Source organism: Somniosus microcephalus, chromosome 10 (assembly GCF_052327205.1).
Source record: "Somniosus microcephalus isolate GS21.2 chromosome 10, FLI_Smic_1.0, whole genome shotgun sequence".
NCBI classification, from domain to species: Eukaryota; Metazoa; Chordata; class Chondrichthyes; order Squaliformes; family Somniosidae; genus Somniosus; species Somniosus microcephalus.
This window is the reverse complement of record NC_140996.1, coordinates 8,242,203-8,263,083: the sequence shown is the minus strand read 5'-3', so window position 1 is coordinate 8,263,083 and position 20,881 is coordinate 8,242,203. Positions and strand designations below refer to the sequence as shown.

Sequence of the window (20,881 nt, the reverse complement as noted above, 5' to 3'; positions counted from 1 at the left end):
CACCCTCTATCAGGTCACCCCTCAGCCTTCCCTTTTCTAGAGAAACGAGCCCCCGCCTGTTCAGACTTTCCTGATGGTGATAACCTCTCAATTCTGGTATCATCCTTGGAAATCTTTTTTACATATTCTCCCGTGCCTCTACATCCTTTTTGTAATATGAAGACCAGAACTGTGCACAGTGCTCCCAGTGTGGTCTAACCAAGGTATATGGAGACCAGGACTGTGCGCAGTGCTCCAAGTGCGGTCTAACCAAGGTATATGGAGACCAGGACTGTGCGCAGTGCTCCAAGTGTGGTCTAACCAAGGTATATGGAGACCAGAACTGTGCACAGTGCTCCAAGTGTGGTCTAACCAAGGTATATGGGGACCAGGACTGTGCACAGTGCTCCAAGTGTGGTCTAATCAAGGTATATGGAGACCAGGACTGTGCGCAGTGCTCCCAGTGTGGTCTAACCACGGTATATGGGGACCAGGACTGTGCACAGCGCTCCAAGTGTGGTCTAACCAAAGTTCTATGCAAAATGATGCTGCTTTTTGTACACTGATTTCCCTCTGCTGACAGAAGGTGTAGACACCGTTTTTTGAAGTTACTTACTGCTCTAATGCGTTTCAAACATTTTTTCAGCCACATTCGTATTGTTTGTTTAGCCACCTCTTCTTCTATAGTGTATTCAAGCTGTTCTCTTGCTAGCAGTTCTTCGAGTTGAAGGCTTTTTCTGATGTCCACTGATCTGTATGAAAGCATGCTGACCAAGGGGTAAAGAATCTTGGTTTATTATAAATATAAATGAAAAATGAGCAAATCTGCTAGAAAATTACTTTAGTTGTCTCATATCATGTTTTATATGGAGCAGAACAAAGGGTTAAATCACGACAGGTTGCACAGACTGGGCTTGTATTCCCTTGAGTATAGAAGATTAAGGGGTGATCTAATCGAGGTGTTTAAGATGATTAAAGGAGTTGATGGGGTCGAGAGAGAGAAACTATTTCCTCTGGTGGGGGGGAGTCCAGAACAAGGGGGCAGAACCTTAAAATTAGAGCCAGGCCGTTCAGGGGTGATGTCAGGAAGCACTTCTTCACACAAAGGGTGGTGGAAATCTGGAACTCTCTCCCGCCAAAAAGCTGTTGAGGCTGGGGGTCAATTGAAAATTTCAAAATTGAGATTGATAGAGTTTTGTTGGGTAAGGGTATTAAGGGTTACAGAACCAAGGCGGGTAGATGGAGTTAAGATACAGATCAGCGATGAACTAATTGAATTGCGGAGCAGGCTCGAGGGGCTGAATGGCCTCCTCCTGTTCCTATGTTCCGAGATCATATGAAAGGAAGATAGAAGCACAATGTTAAAAATATATTTTTAAATTTAGTGCTTCCAGTTTTGGAGCACTGGAATTTAATGTCACACATTCACAGTTTCAATATCGTCATGATCTCAGATTCATGGCACTTCATAGAATGATACAGCTCAGAAAGAGGCCATTCGGCCCATCATGCCTGTGCCGGCTCTTTGAAAGATTCTCTCCAATTAGTCCCACTCCCCCTGCTCTTTCCTCATAGCCCTGAAAATTTTTCCTTTTCAAGTATTTATCCAATTTCCTTTTGAAAGTTACTATTGAATCTGCTTCCACCGCCCTTTCAGGCAGCGCATTCCAGATCACAACAACTCGCTGCGTAAAGAAAATCTCCTCATCTCCCCTCTGGATTTTTTGTCAATTACCTTCAATCTGTGTCCTCTGGTTACCGACCCTCCTGCCACTGGAAACAGTTTCTGCTTACTTACTCTAACAAAACCCGACATGATTTTTGAACACCTCTATCAAATCTCCCTTTAACCTTCTCTGCTCTAAGGAGAACAATCCCAGCTTCTCCAGTCTCGCCACTAGTTCCTGTACTCATAAGAACATAAGAAATAGGAGCAGGAATAGGCCACTTGGCCCCTCGAGCCTGCTCTGCCATTCAATAAGATCATGGCTGATCTTGGGCTCAAAGCCACTTCCCCACCCACTCCCCATAACCCTTCACTCCCTTATCTTGCAAAAATCTGTCTATCTCCACTTTAACTGTATTTAATGACCCAGCCTCCACGGCTCTCTGGGGCAGAGAATTCCACAGATTTACGACCCTCTGAGAGAAGAAATTCCTCCTCATCTCAGTTCTAAAAGGGCGACCCTTTATTCTGAGACTATGCCCCCTAGCTCCAGATTTCCCCACGAGGGGAAACATCCTCTCTGCATCTACCTTGTCGAGCCCCCTCAGTATCTTATATGTTTCAATAAGATCACCTCTCATTCTTCTAAATTCCAATGAGTATAGGCCCAACCTGCTCAACCTTTCCTCATAAGTCAACCCCTTCATCTCAGGAATCAACCGAGTGAATCGTCTCTGAACTGCCTCCAATGCAAGTATATCCCTCCTTAAATAAGGAGACCAAAACTGTACGCAGTACTCCAGGTGTGGTCTCACCAACACCCTGTACAGTTGTAGCAGGACTTCCCTACTTTTATACTCCAACCCCCTTGAAATAAAGGCCAACATTCCATTTGCCTTTTTGAGTACTTGCTGAACCTGCATGCTAACTCATCTGGAAAGTTGGATTGTTGCAGGCAAGAGAAGCACGTTATTGTATGCAGTTTTTTTGCCCCAGATTTAAAATTAGCATCACGGTAATATGATTGCTGGAAAATTATTAAATAATAATATAAATGATTTTACTATGCTCTTCACCTCAACCACTCCCTGTGGTAGCGAGTTCCTCATTCTCACCACTCTCTGGGTAAAGACGTTTCTCCTGAATTCCCTATTGGATTTATTAGTGATTATCTTATATTTACGGCCCCTAGTTCTGGTCTCCCCCACAAGTGGAAACATCTTCTCTGTGTCTACCCTATCGAACCCATTCATAATCTTAAAGACCTCTATCGGGTCACCCCTCAGCCTTCTCTTTTCTAGAGAAAAGAGCCCCCGCCTGTTCAGTCTTTCTAGTTGAAGAGATTGAAATTATTACCAGACAATAGGACTGCGCCTTAGGAAGAAAGCAAAACTATTCTTATACCTCAGTACGTCGTGAAATGTGATATCTCCACCGTTGTGTAGCCGCTCCATCTCATAACACATGTGCTTGAAAAGCAGCTTGTCCTTCTCCAAGTCAACTTCCAGCCTCCCGCGCAGCAGACGCAGCAAGAACCTGACCCGGGAGGTCGGGATAGCTCCCTGGTGTAAGGTACAGTGTTAGCTTGGCCACTTCGAACTTTGGACATGTCGACTAATGGAATAAAAAACCCAGCCATTCATAAAACAACAACAGCTTGCATTTAGATAGCGTAGTAAAACGTCCCAAGGCGGTTCACAGGTGTGTTATAGAATCATAGAATCTTACAGCACAGAAGGAGGCCATTCGGCCCATCGTGCCTGTGCCAGCTCTTTGAAAGAGCTCTCCAATTAGCCCCACTCCCCCCTACTCTTTCCCCACAGCCCTGCAAATGTTCCGATCTGTTATCAGACAAAATTTGACCGAGCCACAGAAGGAGATATTAGAGCAGGTGACCAAAAGCTTGGTCAAAGAGGTCGGTTTTAAGGTGCGTCTTAAAGGAGGAGAGAGGTGTAGAGGGGTTTAGGGAGGGAATTCCAGAGCTTAGGGCCTAGGTAGCTGAAGGCACGGCCGTCAATGGATGCGCAAGAGGCCAGAATTGGAGGAACGCAGAGATCTCGGAGGGTTGTAGGGCTGGAGGAGATTACAGAGATAGGGAGAGGCCCGAGGCCATGGAGGGATTTGAACACGAGGATGAGATTTTTTAAATTGAGGCGTTGCCGGACCGGGAGCCAGTGTAGATCAACGAGCAGAGAACAGGCAGCTGAGTGTTGGATAAGCTCAAGTTTACAGAGGGTTGGAAGTTGGTGGACCGGCCAGGAGAGCGTTGGAGGAGTGGAGTCTGGTGGTGACAAAGACACAGGCAAGGGTAACCGCATACTATAGGCTTTTGCCTGTTGATAAAAGTAGTCAGAAATAGAACAGAAAAACGTCACGACTTTGGACACCGCCATCAGCAAGGTTTCAAAAAGGCCCCCTTTTATGGTAGTCAGAAGCCACAAGGCTAAGACAAAGAAAAACCTCCTGATTTAGTATCGATCTGGCTACTTCAAACCGTTGATCGATAGATTTTTAAATATTAAGGGAATCAAGGGATATGGGGATAGTGCAGGAAAGCGGGGATGAGGTAGAAGATCAGCCATTAATGCAAATGGAAAATGATCATCGCATTTTGGCTGATTTAAGCGAGTGTCCATTTTAGGTGAATGTTAAAGGTGAATGTTTCAAGTGCGGGGCAGACAGCACCAACACTCCCGAGTTCAGATACAGTGTCACTAGTCACTGCTTTTAGAAGGTGGATGGCCCCTTAACACCCGATTCTCAATGTTGGCTGGTCTGCAATAGCACCAGAAATGGACATTGGCAAGGCAAGACCATTCTGCCCTCATGTCTGACTGAGGTTTTTTTTTCATTATTCATTCACGGGACGTGGGCATGCTGGCAAGGCATTTATTGCCCATCCCTAATTGCCCTTGAGAGGGTGGTGGTGAGCCGCCTTTTCAGAGGGCAGTTAAGAGTCAACCACATTGCTGTGGGCCTGGAGTCACATATAGGCCAGACCGGGTAAAGGCAGCAGATTTCCTTCCCTAAACGCCATTAGTGAACCAGATGGGTTTTTACGACAATCCGGTAGTTTCATGGTCACCATCACTGATACTAGCTTTTTATTCCAGATTTATTTAATTAACTGAATTTAGATTCCTCAGCTGCCGTGGTGGAATTTGAACTCACGTCTCTGGATCATTAGTGCAGGCCCCTGGATTACTAGCCCAGTAACATAACCACGATGCTACCGTACCCCACTGTGAATCAGAGACTTTCTATTGAGGTGGTTAAGGAGGGAGAGGAGGAAATAAAATAATATTTACACTCAAAATTAAAAAATGGAACGATAAGCCCAGAAAGATTTCAGATGTTGTAAATAATTGAACCCACAGGCCACCTACCTCCCTTTTGTCATCAACCATGTTCCAAATGATTTGAAAATGGCGAAGATCATTGTAACTCAGGAGCTGATCCTCTTCGGTGGAATAAAACAATGAGAAATTTTCTACAATGATAGCTGGTGGAAAGAAGTGAAAAAGATTCATTATTCAATGTCTTCAAAAAAGGATCTTGGTCAGAACTAAACCGGGAAGATAAACACGCTCCTTTTATGGCATATGGTCCTCATGTGCACCATCGACAAGATGCACTGCAGCAACTCGCCAAGGCTTCTTCGGCAGCACCTCCCAAACCCGCGACCTCTTCCGCCTAGAAGGACAAGGGCAGCAGGCGCGTGGGAACACCACCATCTCCAAATTCCCCTCCAAGTCACACATCATCCTGACTTGGAAATATATCGCCGTTCCTTCATCGTCGCTGGGTCAAAATCCTGGAACTCCCTCCTGAACACACTGTGGGAGTACCTTCACCACACGGACTGCAGTGGTTCAAGAAGGCGGCTCACCACCACCTTCTCAAGGGCAATTAGGGATGGGCAATAAATGCCGGCCTTGCCAGCGACGCCCACATCCCGTGAATTAATTTTTTAAAAAGGGCCGTGCTTAACCCCCACAGTTTCCAGTACTGATGACGGGGCTACACCAGAAACATTAACCTGTGGTTTCCATTTACAGATACTGATGGACCTGCTCTGTATTTCCAGAATTTTCTGCTTTCTGGGGTCAAAAATATTTCATAGAATCATAGAATGATACAGCACAAAAGGAGGTAATTCGGCCCATCATGCCTGTGCCGGCTCTTTGAAAGAGCTCGCCAATAAATCCCACTCCCCCTTGCTCTTTTCCTATAGCCCTACATAATTCTCCCCTTGAAGTATTTATCCAATTCTCTTTTGAAAGTTATTATTGAATCTGCTTCCACCGCCCTTTCAGGCAGCGCATTCCAGATCACAACAACTCGCTGTGTTGAAAAATACATCTCCTCATCTCCCCTCTGGTTCTTTTGCCAATCCCCTTATATCTGTATCCTCTGATTATTGACCCTTTTGCCACTGGAAACAATTTCTCCTCATTTACTCTATCAAAACACTTCATGATTTTGAACGCCTCAATTAAATCTCCCCTTAACCTTCTCTGCTCTAGAGAACAACCCCAGCTTCTCCAGTCTCTCCACGTAAGTGAATTGCATATGGAGTTAGATAGTTTTGTTTGATATCAAATCACGTGAATAATTAACAAGCAACAGCAACAACATGAATCCAGTGGTCACAATGGGTAGTGCTCTCACAAACGAATGAGTGAAGATCTCCTCTGGTGAATATTTCTAACAAAATTGTCAACCAACCACTGCTCGTAGAAAGAAAACTCCGTATGTAAGAAGTACCATGAATGGTAAGTACTTGCCTAGATGGGCCCTACATAAAGGTTCTGTAATTGATCCTATTTACTTGACTCCTCTGCCAAACCCTACAGTGGTAAATGTTGATCATCATTAGTGATAGTGTGAGCAAAGATAATGCGCGTAAAACGCAAATGCTTTTTGTTAACTCACGTCAGCAATCAGTCTGTGCTCAAAACAACCGCTGACCATTTTTTTTTTGTTCTTACCAGTCTTCGGTAGAAAGAATAACAGGGGGGTAGAGTTTCCGCAATCCGGGAGCAAATTGCGCTAGTTTTCCCGGAGTGAAGTTACGGGTCACGTTTCCGCGTAAACTCACGTGCGTAATCACAAACGCGAAATCCTCCCCGGACCTGCGCAACCTTTGCGAACAGAATAGTTTATTTTGCATTAAACAGTGCTCCCTGATGTGTTTAAGAGCGGTGACCTGGGGCAGTTTGATTAACACGGCTGAAAATGGGTTTATCACCAAAAATAAACATTTTAAATCAGAGTTGTCCAGTCCCTCACTCGTGAGTAACCGGACATCAAATAATTGAAAATTACTTTAAAAAAAAACTGTACTGAACCATTTCCTCGGTGCACATTAATCAGTTTCTTGGTAAATTAAATATATTTTAAATATTTAAAAGCTTTTAAAAAGGGCCTATTAGTGTCTTTGCACCTAAAATAAACAGCTTAATTTTAAGAGCCTCATCGAAGGCCCGCAAACGGGCACGATTGGCAGGAACTCGCCGCGGTGATTAATTCAATTTGGGGATGAGCCAGTTTTATGTTCCTCAAATGCCACGCAAACACTCCGGCCCAGAAAGGGAATAATTTATACCGTGGAGTCTCATTCTAACAGGTAGTAAATTATTTAGAGATTTTTAACATTTGAAATTTTAAATAAATTTTTTCTTACTTTTTCTTTGTCTCTTTTTCTCCTTCTCCCTTAATCTAATCTTTCTTTCCCTCTCTTTATTTCTCTTTCTCTACCCGATTTGACTCTAATTCACCCGATTTCCTTCTCCGTCCTTCCTCTGTTTCTTTCTCAGTCCTTAAATCTCATGGGTTAAGGAGATAGACTGTTGGTCCCGTCGTTCACCGAGGTCCCAGATGCCCTGTTGCCCTCGCTGCGCTGTTAGTAGCTCGCACTCCCAGCAAGTTACAGAGCAAATTATATTTGAGCTGAAGTGCGAGGGAAGAAGTCTAACTAACGTGCCACACCGCAAGATTCCCCACTCCAGCAAAATTCTGGGCCATTATATTTCACCAAACTATTTCCTCCTGGTTTGAAAGATAAAAGCAGGCCTACTTACCAACAAGTAGATTTAACATTATATACGCAATGATGACATAAAATGAACAGAAATACATCAGTGCCCCTGCATAGTTCCCGCAGTCTGTCTCCCAGTAATTCTCATCGTCAGGAGTACAGAAAGGTGGTTGAACCTGTACAAGAGATACAAGAAGACCTGTAAGAATTCGCCAAGGCTTCTTCGGCAGCACCTCCCAAACCCGCGACCTCTTCCACCTAGAAGGACAAGGGCAGCAGGTGCATGGGAACACCACCACCTCCAAGTTCCCCTCCGAGTCACACACCACCCTGACTTAGAAGTATATCGCCGATCCTTCATCGTCGCTGGGTCAAAATCCTGGAACTCCCTCCCTAACAGCACTGTGGGAGCACCTTCACCACACGGACTGCAGTGGTTCAAGAAGGCGGCTCACCACCACCTGCTCGAGGGCAACTAGGGATGGGCAATAAATGCTGGCCTTGCCAGTGACCGTTGCATCCCAGGAACGAATTTAAAAAAAATTGATGCCCTAGATGGGATTACTCTGCTGGGGTTGCCAGCCCTCCAGGATTACCCTGGAGTCTCCAGGAATTAAAAGTTAATCACTCGGACACTGCTGCCAGCAAAGCCCGGGGAGAAAGAGCACAAGGGGCATTTAAAAAAATTGTGCCTTTCGCCCATTTTGTTTTAACACTTTTTTTTAATCAGTTATAAAAATTATTGGAGGTGGGAGATCATGTGATGAAACCACCAGGAATATGTCCAACCAGAGTTGGCGACCCTGAGTGACGTGCACCACCGGCCCTATCGCAATAAGAACATCAGAAAAAAGGAGCAGGAGTCGGCCATTCGGCCCCTCGAGCCTGCTCCACCATTCAATAAGGTCATGGTGTGGAGATGCCGGTGTTGGACTGGGGTGGACAAATGTAAGAAGTCACACAACACCAGGTTATAGTCCAACAGCTTTATTTGAAATCACAAGCTTTTGGAGCGCTGCTCCTTCGTCAGGTGAAGTGGAGAGATGCCTATAGACACAGCTTATATAGTCAGAGAATAATGCCAGATAATTACAGGTAATCTTTCCAACTGCCATTTATCACACCTCGGCAGAGAGATAATCACAGCAATCAAAGGTGTGAATGGTGTCCAAACAGGTCAGTCAGGAAAACATTACATCAAAGAACAATGAGGTGTGATAAATGGCAGTTAGAAAGATTACCTGTAATCATCTGGCATTATTCTCTGACTATATAAGCTGTGTCTTTATGCATCTCTCCACTTCACCTGATGAAGGAGCAGCGCTCCGAAAGCTTGGGGGGGGGGGGGGGGGGGGGGAAAGAGTTCCAGATTTCCACCACCCTTTGTGTGAAGAAGTGCTTCCTGACATCGCCCCTGAACGGCCTGGCTCTAATTTTAAGGTTCTGCCCCCTTGTTCTGGACTCCCTCCACCAGAGGAAATAGTTTCCCTCTCTCTACCCTATCAACTCCTTTAATCATCTTAAACACCTCGATCAGCTCACCCCTCAATCTTCTATACGTGAGGGAATACAAGCCTATTCTGTGCAACCTGTCCTCGTAATTTAACCCTTTTAGCCCCGGTATCATTCTGGTGAATCTGTCCTGTGAAAGCTGCGAGGTGACGGAGCTCCTGGGCAGGCTCTCTGCCTTGGCTGTGGGCAGTGGTGCGGCTGTTGGGGGCCAATGCCAGGCGCGGGTACTGTACTCACCATACAGTCATGCATAATCTTATTCCAGTCTTCCCCTGTAACAATGCGGAATAGGACTGTGATGGCTTTGCCAGCAGAGGAGAAATTTGCATGTCTACATGGGGAAAGAAGAGGAGCGGTCTTTATAGCTGTCAAGGCAGTAATTAAATGGATCAACTGAGAAATAGATCGCCCCTCGCAATCAAACCGTGAAAGTAGTCAACACAACCTACCCAATTTAAGCAGTTAGCTCTTAAGGGTCATTTCTCTGTATAAAATAAGAACATAAGAGATAGGAGCAGGAGTCGGCCATTCGGCCCCTCGAGCCTGCTCCGCCATTCAATAAAGATCATGGCTGATCTTCGACCTCAACTCCACTTTCCCGCCCGATCTCCATATCCCTTGATTCCCCTAGAGTCCAAAGATCTATTGATCTCAGCCTTGAATATACTCAATGACTGAGCCTCCACAGCCCTCTGGGGCAGAGAATTCCAAAGATTTACAGCCATCTGAGTGAAGAAATTTCTCCTCATCTCAGTTTAAAATGGCCGACCCCTTATCCTGAGACTGTGACCCCTAGTTCTGACCTCTGTGTATAATAATGATTATTTTTTCCGCAAAATGTAGTCTTGTGAACCATATCTCCATCATCACTACTGTAAATACTTTCCTACTACTGTATTTGGTTATCCGCTAGTCAGTGTATGCATCATACACTGTCTAGTATAAATTATAAATATACCAATGAAATATATTTATATGTCTATAAACTGTCCTATTACTGCAAACATCAAACCAGTCTCCAAATAAATTACTGTGACTGTGATGGAAAGTAAACCGGACAGGGTGTAAAATGGGTGGCTGATCCAAACCTGTCAATTTCTCGCCTCTGAGTCAGAAGGTCGTGGGTTCAAGTCCCACCCCAGAGACTTGAGCACAAAATCTGGCTGACACTCCAGTGCAGTACTGAGGGAGAGCCGCACTGTCGGAGGGGCAGTACTGAGGGAGCTTCGCACTGTCGGAGGGGCAGTACTGACGGAGAGCCGCACTGTCAGAGGGGCAGTACTGAGGGAGCGCCGCACTGTCGGATGGGCAGTACTGAGGGAGCGCCGCACTGTCGGAGGGGCAGTACTGAGGGAGCGCCGCACTGTCGGAGGGGCAGTACTGAGGGAGAGCCGCACTGTCGGAGGGGCAGTACTGAGGGAGCTCCGCACTGTCGGAGGGGCAGTACTGAGGGAGCGCCGCACTGTCGGAGGGGCAGTACTGAGGGAGAGCCGCACTGTCGGAGGGGCAGTACTGAGGGAGCTTCGCACTGTCGGAGGGGCAGTACTGAGGGAGCGCCGCACTGTCGGAGGGGCAGTACTGAGGGAGCGCCGCACTGTCGGAGGGGCAGTACTGAGGGAGCTCCGCACTGTCGGAGGTGCCGTCTTTCGGATGAGATGCTAAACCGAGGCCCCGTCTGCCCCCTCAGGTGAATGTAAGAGATCCCACAGCCACTATTTCGAAGAAGAGCAGGGGAGTTATCCCCGGTGTCCTGGGGCCAATATTTATCCCTCAACCAACATAACAAAATCAGATTATCTGGTCATTATCACATTGCTGTTTGTGGGAGCTTGCTGTGCACAAATTGGCTGCCGCGTTTCCCACATTACAACAGTGACTACACTTCATAAAGTACTTCATTGGCTGTAAAGCGCTTTAGGGAGGCCGTGAAAGGCGCTATAGAAATCAAGACGATTCCTTCTACTGGTCCTGTGGTCTCGGCCATCTGCTCGCACCGCTCTCTCTGCGGCTCTGCAGGTAATCACCGCAGTAAACGCTCACCGCAGTAAACACTCATCGCAGGCAGCCACAGCCGGTCTCCGTGATATCAGTCAGGTTGCAGCGGGGGGGGGGGGGGGTGCGGGGCACGCATGAGTGAGGTGATTGCCGCCCTTTGCAGGAGAGCTGGGGGAATTCACAACCTTCGGTTTCACGGTGAGGCAGCAGTGAGGCACTGTCAACAACAACTTGCATTTATCTAGCGCCTTTAATGTGGTAAAGCATCCCGAGGCGCTTCACAGGAGCATTACCGGACAAACTTTGACACCGAGCCTTGTAAAGAAAGAAAAGACTTGCATTTCTATAGCGCCTTTCACGACCACCAGACGTCTCAAAGCGCTTTACAGCCCATGAAGTACTTTTTGAAGTGTAGTCACTGTTGTAATGTGGGAAACGCAGTAGCCAATTTGTGCACAGCAAGCTCCCACAAACAGTAATGTGACAATGACCAGATCATCTGTTTTAGTGATTTCGGTTGAGGGATAAATATTGGCCCCAGGACACCGGGGCGAACTCCCCTGCTCTTCTTCAAAGTAGTGGCCGTCGGATCTTTTACAGGATCTGAGAGCAGACGGGGCCTCGGTTTAACGTCTCATCCGAAAGACGGCACCTCCGACAGTGCGGCACTCCCTCAGTACTGCACTGGAGTGTCGGCCTAGATTTTGTGCTCAAGTCTCTGGAGTGTCTTGAACCCATGACCTTCTGACCCCGAGGCGAGTGTGCTGCCCACTGAGCCACGGCTGACACGGTCAACAACAACAGCATCTTGCATTTATATAGCGCCTTTAACGAGGTAAAACGTCTCAAGGCGCTTCACAGGAGCGATTATAAAACAAACTTTGACACCAAGCCACGGAAGGAGATATTGGGACAGGCCAAAGAGGTGGGTTTTAAGCAGTGTCTTAAAGGAGGAGAGAGAGGCGGAGAGGTTTAGGGAGAGAATTCCAGAGCTCGGGGCCCAGGCAGCTGAAGGCACGGCCACCAATGGTGGAGCGATGGGAATTGGGGATGCGCAAGAGGCCAGAATTGGAGGAGCACAGAGATCTCGGAGGGTTGTGGGGCTGTAAGAGGTTACAGAGATAGGGAGGGGCCAAGGCCATGGAAGGAATTGGAAACAAGGATGAGAATTTTAAAATCGAGGCGTTGCCGGACCGGGAGCCAGTGTAGGTCAGCGAGCACAGGGGGGCGATGGGTGAACGGGACTGGGTGCGAGTTAGGACACGGGGCAGTGAGCACAGGGGGCGATGGGTGAACGGGGCTTGGTGCGAGTTAGGACATGGGGCAGTGAGCACAGGGGGCGATGGGTGAACGGGACTTCACAGAATCAACAGTGCAGATAGAGGCCATTTCGGCCCATCGAGCCTGCACCGACACATATCACCCTATCCCCGTAACCCCACGTATTTAATCCCCTAACACTAAGGGTCAATTTATCATAGCCAAATCAACCAAATCAACCTAACCTGCACATCTTTGGACTGTGGGAGGAAACCGGAGCACCCGGTGGAAACCCACGCAAACACGGGGAGAATGTGCAAACTCCACACAGACAGTCGCCTGAGGCCAGATTTGAACCCGGGTCCCTGGCGCTGTGAGGCAACAGTGCTAACCACTATGCCACTTGGTGCGAGTTAGGACACAGGGCAGCAGAGATTTGGATGAGCTGAAGTTTGCGGAGGGTGCAAGGTGTCATCCAGGTTTACGGGGTTGCTGTCTGTCGCCAAGGACCAGGGTGCCACTGATGGCCTCCCCACGCTGCTTTGCCAGTTCTCACAGGACATCTCTTCGACGATCTCTATACGGAGCGCACACCACGCCCAAAGAATGATCACTGCTACAGACCGAAGTGACATTTATCAGAACGTTTCAGGGCACCATTTACAGGACGGGTAGCACAGCGGTTATGTTACTGGACTAGTAATCCAGAGGCCTGAACCAGAGACATGAGTTCAAATCCCACCACGGCAACTGGGGAATTTAAATCCAGTTAGTTAAATAAATCTGGTAATAAAAAGCCAGTATCAGTGATGGTGACTGACGTGAATCAACTGAGCGGCCTCTAGGTGGCACTGTCCAGGGAGAGTATAAATACTCAGGCACGGGCCCAGCTTGCGCAGGACATTCTTAACAGGAACTAGTGAAGGACACAACTAGACCTCCATGTTGTAAAACAGTTGATTAAAGCTTTGTTTAATGCTTAGACCAAGTGCCTAGTAGTTTTCTTACATCAGTGACCATGAATCTACAGGATTGTCGTAAAAACCCACCTGGTTCACTAATGTCCCTTTAGGGAAGGAAATCTACCGCCCTTACCCGGTCTGGCCGATATGCGACTCCAGACCCACAACAACATGGTGGAGTCTTAACTGCCCTCTGAAATGGCCCAGCTTGTCAGGAAGGCGGCTCACCGCCACCTTCTCTAGGCAACTAGGAACGGGCCCACATCCTGTGAATGAATATTTAAAAAATGACAAACCTGTTGATGTTCTCCCCGTACTTGACGGTTCCAAACAGAACGACGCCAGCAAAAGCGTAACAGATAAGCAGCAGGAACATCCCCACGATAATAAAAAAGCTCTTGTACATGCTGACAACCACCGTTAGCAACAACATCTTCAGGGTCACCTGGAACCAGAAAGCAAAGCATTTCCACTTCACCTGACTGCACCAAAGCACCGGCTAAACACAAGTTACAGGCAATCCAAACTGGTTTGTAACACTGTAAAGATAGATTTGTAAAAGTTTCTACTTGTTTAAAAATTAAAAGCTCCAGAACTTCAATCTCTACACTTTTTGCAAGTCATTCTACGAGGAATAGTCTTTGCAATGTAAACGCTTTGTTACCCAACTCAATTAATGGATTAAATACAGAAAAACTTCCGAGCGAGAGATAAATAGGCAAAGGTAAATTCAACTCTTACGATACATTTCTCTGTAATAGGAAGGAAATGTTTTACTTTTAAAGTTTTTTTAAAACTCTCTGATGACCTAAACTTGTCTAAGAAATGGACCTGAAATGGGAATGGCCCAACTCCTTGGAGATCAAATCCCTGCCCAGCCTGGTCACCAATGACGACGGAACACATCAAACCCGCACCGTGACATCTCGCTGTGGGTGCTCGAGGGAAACCAGAACACATCGAAAGCAAACAAACAAACAAAACACAAATGAATGCAATGAATGGACATAAAGCGTGTTACACCATTATTCACTCTGCACAGGACACCATTGACAGGAACACAATACACAGCATGTGTTACAGCACCAGGGAGATGAAGGCATGCAGCTGCACATTGACTTCATCGCAGTCACCAAACGCAGCACTTCCTCTGATGAGATGCGTTGCTGCTAAGTTAGGTTGCGTGCGTACTCACGTGCTTTCCACAAATGGAAAAGAACCTGAACACAATTACACAGGCCCCCATCATATACGTGTATTCATTCTGTAAGTTAACAATAAATAAATTGAACTAGCTCGTGCAAACTTTTACAAACTCATCGAGTCTACAGCACAGAAACAGGCCATTCAGCCCATCTGGTCCGTGCCGGTGTTTATGCTCCACACGAGCCTCCTCCCACCCCTCTTCATCTCACCCTATCAGCATAACCTTCGATTCCTTTCTCCCTCATGTGTTTATCTAGCATCCCCATAAATGCATCTCTGACATTCACCTCAACCACTCCCTGTGGTGCGTATACCCTATCAAACCCCTTCATAATTTTAAAGATCACCTTATAAAAACATAGAAGATAGGAGCAGGAGTAGGCCATTCGGCCCCTCGAGCTTGCGCCGCCATTCAATGCGATCATGGCTGAAGGTAAGCATGCAGGTGCAGCAGGCGGTTAAAGAAGGCAAATGGTATGTTGGCCTTCGTAGCGAGAGGATTCGAGTACAGGAACAAGGATGTCTTGCTGCAGTTGTACAGGGCCTTGGTGAGACCACACCTTGAGTATTGTGTGCAGTTTTGGTCACCTTATCTGAGGAAGGATGTTCTTGCCATGGAGGGAGTGCAGCGAAGATTCACCAGACTGATACCTGGGATGGCAGGAATGACGTATGAGGAGAGATTGGGTCGATTGGGCTTATACTCGCTGGAGTTTAGAAGAATGAGAGGGGATCTCATTGAAACTTATAAAATTCTAACAGGACTAGACAGACTAGATGCAGGAAGGATGTTCCCAATGGCGGGGGGAGTCCAGAACCAGGGGTCACAGTCTAAAGATAAGGGGTAAGCCATTTAGGACTGAATTGAGGAGGAATTTCTTCACCCAGAGAGTGGTGAACCTGTGGAATTCTCTGCCACACAGGGCAGTTGAGGCCAATTCATTAAATATATTCAAGAAGGAGTTGGATATATTTCTTGAGCCTAAAGGGATCAAGGTATATGGGGAGAAAGCAGGGACAGGGTACTGAATTTGGATGATCAGCCATGATCTTATTAAATGGCGGAGCAGGCTCGAGGGGCCGAATGGCCTACTCCTGCTCCTATCTTCTATGTTTCTATATGGAGACCAGAACTGTGCACAGTGCTCCAAGTGTGGTCTATCCAAGGTATGTGGAGACCAGAACTGAGCACAGTGCTCCAAGTGTGGTCTATCCAAGGTATGTGGAGACCAGAACTGAGCACAGTGCTCCAAGTGTGGTCTATCCAAGGTATGTGGAGACCAGAACTGTGCACGGTGCTCCAAGTGTGGTCTATCCAAGGTATGTGGAGACCAGAACTGTGCACGGTGCTCCAAGTGTGGTCTATCCAAGGTATGTGGAGACCAGAACTGTGCACGGTGCTCCAAGTGTGGTCTATCCAAGGTATGTGGAGACCAGAACTGTGCACAGTGCTCCAAGTGTGGTCTAACCAAGGTTCGATACAAGTTTAACATAACTTCTCCGCTTTTCAATTCTATCCCTCTGGAAAAGATGCCCAGTGCTTTGTTGCTTTGCTTGTGGCCTTGTCAACCTGCAATTACTTTCACAATGTTAAGCACCCACCTGTATCCTCTCCTTCTCTGACGCTGCACTCCTGTTTGCTCCAGTTAGTGGGACCCTGGGTGTAACTGTATTCATTATATCTTTTGTGAAATCGCCATGTGAAATGAGATATAACAGCAATTGTACCCTGCCTGTGCCTTACCCAGAGGAGAGCGGCCAATCCACTGGCGCTCCCCCATTAGAAATTTCAGAGGAATTCAGTTATTCTTCACTTGAAACAGATTAGGAGATGATACCTTGCCTTTCTGTGCATCCTCCATGTGAAGCAGACCAAACCATACAGAGAACAGGTAAACAGGCTCCAGAGGCAGAGCACAAGCGCAGAATTCAAATTAGAAACACAAGACTATGCTCATCTTTCTCCGCTCTCTCGTAGTCCCACACCCGACGTTCCCCGTACAGGATGTGTTTCCCCAAGTGTGTGCTGAGGTCAAGGAGGAGAAAGCCCCGGCCCGGTGGGTGGGGCTTTTTTGCCAGATTCGCAAGAAAACTGCATTGCAAAGCTTCCCGGCAGCTAATGAGATAGCCGTAGCAATCGGCTGTTTCAGGAACTGAACTGGCCCTTAATTAATCTCCGCCAATAAGTGACACCGCGCCTTTAAATTTACAGCATAAAATGGGAATCAGTGAATTGCTGGATTACTTACAAGTAAAGCAAAGTGTAATACCACCCATATCACACCCAGTGACGTCACTAACAGGTCATAGCGATTCCGCCTACTCTGCCAGAATCCAGATGGCGACATGGCAGTGATCTTCATAGTGACCTGAAACAAGCAAAAACATCATCCACTTCAAATACACATATACATTAAGGTCCATTATTAAGGTCAGAAGCCGATTTACAAAACTTACACAGAGTCTACAGCACAGAAACAGGCCATTCGGCCCAACTGGTCCGTGCCGGTGTTTCTGCTCCACACGAGCCTCCTCCCACCCCTCTTCATCTCACCCCATCAGCATATCCTTCTATTCCTTTCTCCCTCTTGTGTTTATCTTCATCCCATCCCATCAACAACTTGTATTTATATAGCGCCTTTAACGTAGTAAAACGTCCCAAGGCGCTGCACAGGAGTATTTTAAGACAAAAAATTTGACACCGAGCCACATAAGGAGAAATTAGGGCAGGTGACCAAAAGCTTGGTCAAAGAGGGAGGTTTTAAGGAGCGTCTTAAAGGAGGAAAGAGAGGTGTATTAGCTTTTATCTCTCGGTTTGTGACATAATCTCAGCTCTTTTAATGGACTATTATCTTGCTACACTCCAGAGTGTATTTGCTGTAGTTTGTAGTGAAAGGGTGATTACTCATCATTATTCCTTTCTTCGTTTTTTTCTTGGCCGGACTAATTGTGTGTTATCTTACATATAAACTACACTGCCATGCCCCATGGTTTCTTCCCTGAAAACAAGGGGCCGTATTTTGCGACCCCCACGGGTGTGTACGAGGTGCGTACGCGCCTGTAGGGGCCACGCAAATTCCGGGTTGAGGCACGCGAAGTGCACACGCTGAAACCCGGCGATCTGTAGAGAATTCCCTCCGCCTGCCCGGGAGAAGGGCCTCCGCGGGTGGAGAGTTCCGCTTTCTGCCCAGCTTCCGCCCGCTGAATGCCCGTCAAATTCTTACGCCTGGTAAAACACCTGGCGTAAGGCCTGCTTTTACCAGCATTAGAGTTTTAAAAGATAGAAAAATGAAATTTGATCACTCATTTATAAATCAAAAATACTCTTCAAAAAGGTAAGTTTATTTTTAGCCCCATAAAACATCTAAATTTTTTTCAAAAAATTAAATTTGTTTAAAATATTTAATTAAATGGCATTTTAATAAATTTTAAATATGTAATGTTTAAAAAAAAATGCATTTCATGTGTTGGTGTATTTTTTTAAGTGATCCCCATTCATACTTTAGACATTTTCTTACATACAGACCTGTTAAAAGTATGAATGGGGGATTCCCTTCTTTTATTGGTTGGGCCCGGCCCACGTGATCCCAGGAGCGCCTAGGCCCTGGGATACGCGGGGCTCTGCCTGCGCGGACCCGGAGAGACCCAGGGTCACGAGTTTCCGATCACAACTGTTGGCCCACGATCTGCTAATTTGCCGGAGCTGCAATCGTAAATTATATACCGCGCTCCCGATAAAAATAACACTGCCTTGGCACTGCAAGTGGGATCCTTCCCTGCCAGCAGCACATGTTGGAAATTCGGGAGTGTGCTGTGCACCATTTTACAATCACTCATTAAATGGTTGGAAAATCTTGCACAGTGTCCCTCTAAATTTCTAATAAAATTCCGATGGCGGGGGAGTCCAGAACCAGGGGGTCACAGTCTAAGGATAAGGGGTAGGCCATTTAGGACAGAGATGAGGAGGAATTTCTTCACCCAGAGAGTGGTGAACCTGTGGAATTCTCTACCACAAAAGGCAGTTGAGGCCAATTCATTAAATATATTCAAGAAGGAGTTAGATATATTTCTTAAGGCTAAAGGGATCAAGGGATATGGGGAGAAGGCAGGGACAGGGTACTGAATTTGGATGATCAGCCATGATCGCATTGAATGGCGGAGCAGGCTCGAGGGGCCGAATGGCCTACTCCTGCTCCTATCTTCTATGTTTCTATGTACTTCCAGAGAGAGAGAAATTCCCTCACTGGAAACTCAGTCAGTCCATATATGTACATTTTAAACATTGCAACAGTTTGAGGACTGCACCGAGCTTAACACTTTTCAATTATGTTACATATTTTGATTTTAAATTTCGGATACTCTTGTGCTTTGTGTTATTTTTCTCTTATCAAGGTTTTGGTTAAAGATACTGGCCTAGAAATTCGGTATAGCCGCGTTTGGGGCGCTAGTCCTGGCGATGCGCAAAGTTTAGCACCAGGCGCAATTTAGCGCCACCTAGCGCGATATTGGGTTGCAGCGCCCCTAAAGGTGATTGCGGCGCTAAATCAGGCGCTGCACGCTACTCTTAAGGCGCTAACCCGGCGGCGCAACCCAATTTCGCGGCGGCGGGGCGCAGCGACGGTGCTGTCAATAATCACTTTCCCGGAGACACACTGGCGCTGGTCAGCGCTTAAAGGGGCAGGTCAATCGGCATCACCAGACACACTCACTGCCTTGTAGGCCTTCAAAGCGGTGGGAGCCTACCTGTGGCGCACCACCCTAGCAAGACATGGAAAGGGTGAGGCAGAGGGCGGAACGCCTCACTGATGGGGCATTGGATGCTTTGGTTGGCGCAGTGGAATCAAGGCCAAGGAAGATGGTCGGAATGTGATTTATGTTTTGGACAGTCTCCCGGGTGTGAGAGGCAGTTATGTGTCAGTGTATTAGTTTTGCTTTCTGTTGCCATAGCTTTCTCATGTTTGAAGGAATCACATTTTGTGTAATGAAACACTTTCTTCATTTACAATGGCCATGCCTGCTATTTACATGCATCTTGCCCTTCACAGGCTTGGGGGTATCAGACCGGTTCCATTCCTGTTCTTGGAATGGCAGCAAGCATTCCGTGAAAGGGGCCTAGAAGCTACTTCTGATCAGCCTCTGACGCGCAGCCGGAGAAGAGCCGCTCGCGTAGAATTTCAGCCTAGCAGGCATCGTCTCAGCCACCGACAGAGATGTCCTGCACCTTATCCGAGGCTGCAGATCTGGCAGAAGCAGCTGGCACAGCTCAGTCACCACCTCCTTTCTAAATCACAGCCTTCTGACGCACTGCTCCTCCGGCATGTTCATGTAGGAAAACTGCCGTCGGAAAACCCTGCCAGCGTAAGGTCAGCTGTGGCGACGTCTGTTGGCCCCCCTCTCCCAGCGTCTCAGTGCCCTTTCCAGATGATTCAGCAGCAGGGCGTCCCCTCCAATGCAGCCCCCATAATAAGTGCCCACAGGAAGGTTTCCTGCTGTCAAGGCTCACCAACAGCAAGGTGATGGTCAGAAGGCTGAAGATCGTCTGCCTGCGCTGGCTCAGTGGTCAAATGGCTCTCAGTGTGCAGCTCAGCAACTCTTTGTAGCTCTCGAGGAAGTTGTGCTCCAAAAATGGCTGCCGCTTTTAAACCACACCAGTCCCCTTTAAATAACGCTCCTCCAGCCCGAGACCGACTTGGTAAGGTTCCAGGTAAGCTGTCACTATTAGTGCCAGGCGCTATGGAGGGGGGCGCCACTGAATTTCTGGTCCAGGGTGCCCAAAAGGCGTTGCACACTCAAATGACGTCATAATCAGCCTGCGCCCATGAGCGGGCTTAGCACCGGCACTAAATGCATGCTCAATATGGGGCGAGGCGCTAGGCGACCTGCGCCCGCCCGGAAATTGGCTAGCGCCCCACTTCTCGGCCTCTTTAGGCGTTAATCGGTGGCGCTAACAGCCGAATTTCTCCCCCACTGAACCTGTTCTCCGGGCTTCAGTTACTTATGATGTTAGAAAACCATCTCCCGGCAGACAGTTCAGTGCCCACCTCATCTCGCTAAAACCGGGCATTCCGTGAAATTACAAGTCTGACGCCAAAAATTAAGGACATTTTTTAGTCTCATTCATTGAAAAAGGAAAACTTGCATTTCTATAGCGCCTTTCACGACCTCAGGATGTCCCAAAGTGCTTTACAGCCAATGAAGTACTTTTGAAGTGTAGTCACTGTTAAAATGTGGGAAACACAGCAGCCAATTTGCGCACAGCAA

At 47.2% G+C, this 20,881-nt stretch overlaps 1 protein-coding gene across 8 annotated transcripts in view; it reads right to left on the bottom strand.

Annotated features, from left to right (window-relative positions):
- The window catches only part of nalcn (sodium leak channel, non-selective), a 315,031-nt gene that overhangs the window by 32,115 nt on the left and 262,035 nt on the right, over window positions 1-20,881 (bottom strand). For 6 of the 8 annotated variants that reach the window (XM_085998388.1, XM_085998389.1, XM_085998390.1 and 3 more), the window contains 8 exons: window positions 16,870-16,989; window positions 14,610-14,678; window positions 13,711-13,859; window positions 9,435-9,528; window positions 7,729-7,861; window positions 5,032-5,147; window positions 3,050-3,207; window positions 596-746 (listed from right to left, as the gene is read on the bottom strand). In XM_085998388.1, the coding sequence (XP_085854514.1) occupies window positions 596-746; window positions 3,050-3,207; window positions 5,032-5,147; window positions 7,729-7,861; window positions 9,435-9,528; window positions 13,711-13,859; window positions 14,610-14,678; window positions 16,870-16,989 (990 nt within the window). Of the gene's footprint in view, window positions 1-595; window positions 747-3,049; window positions 3,208-5,031; window positions 5,148-7,728; window positions 7,862-9,434; window positions 9,529-13,710; window positions 13,860-14,609; window positions 14,679-16,869; window positions 16,990-20,881 lie in introns of those variants that run through there. The other 2 variants (XM_085998391.1, XR_015079682.1) reach the window with 2 other exon arrangements.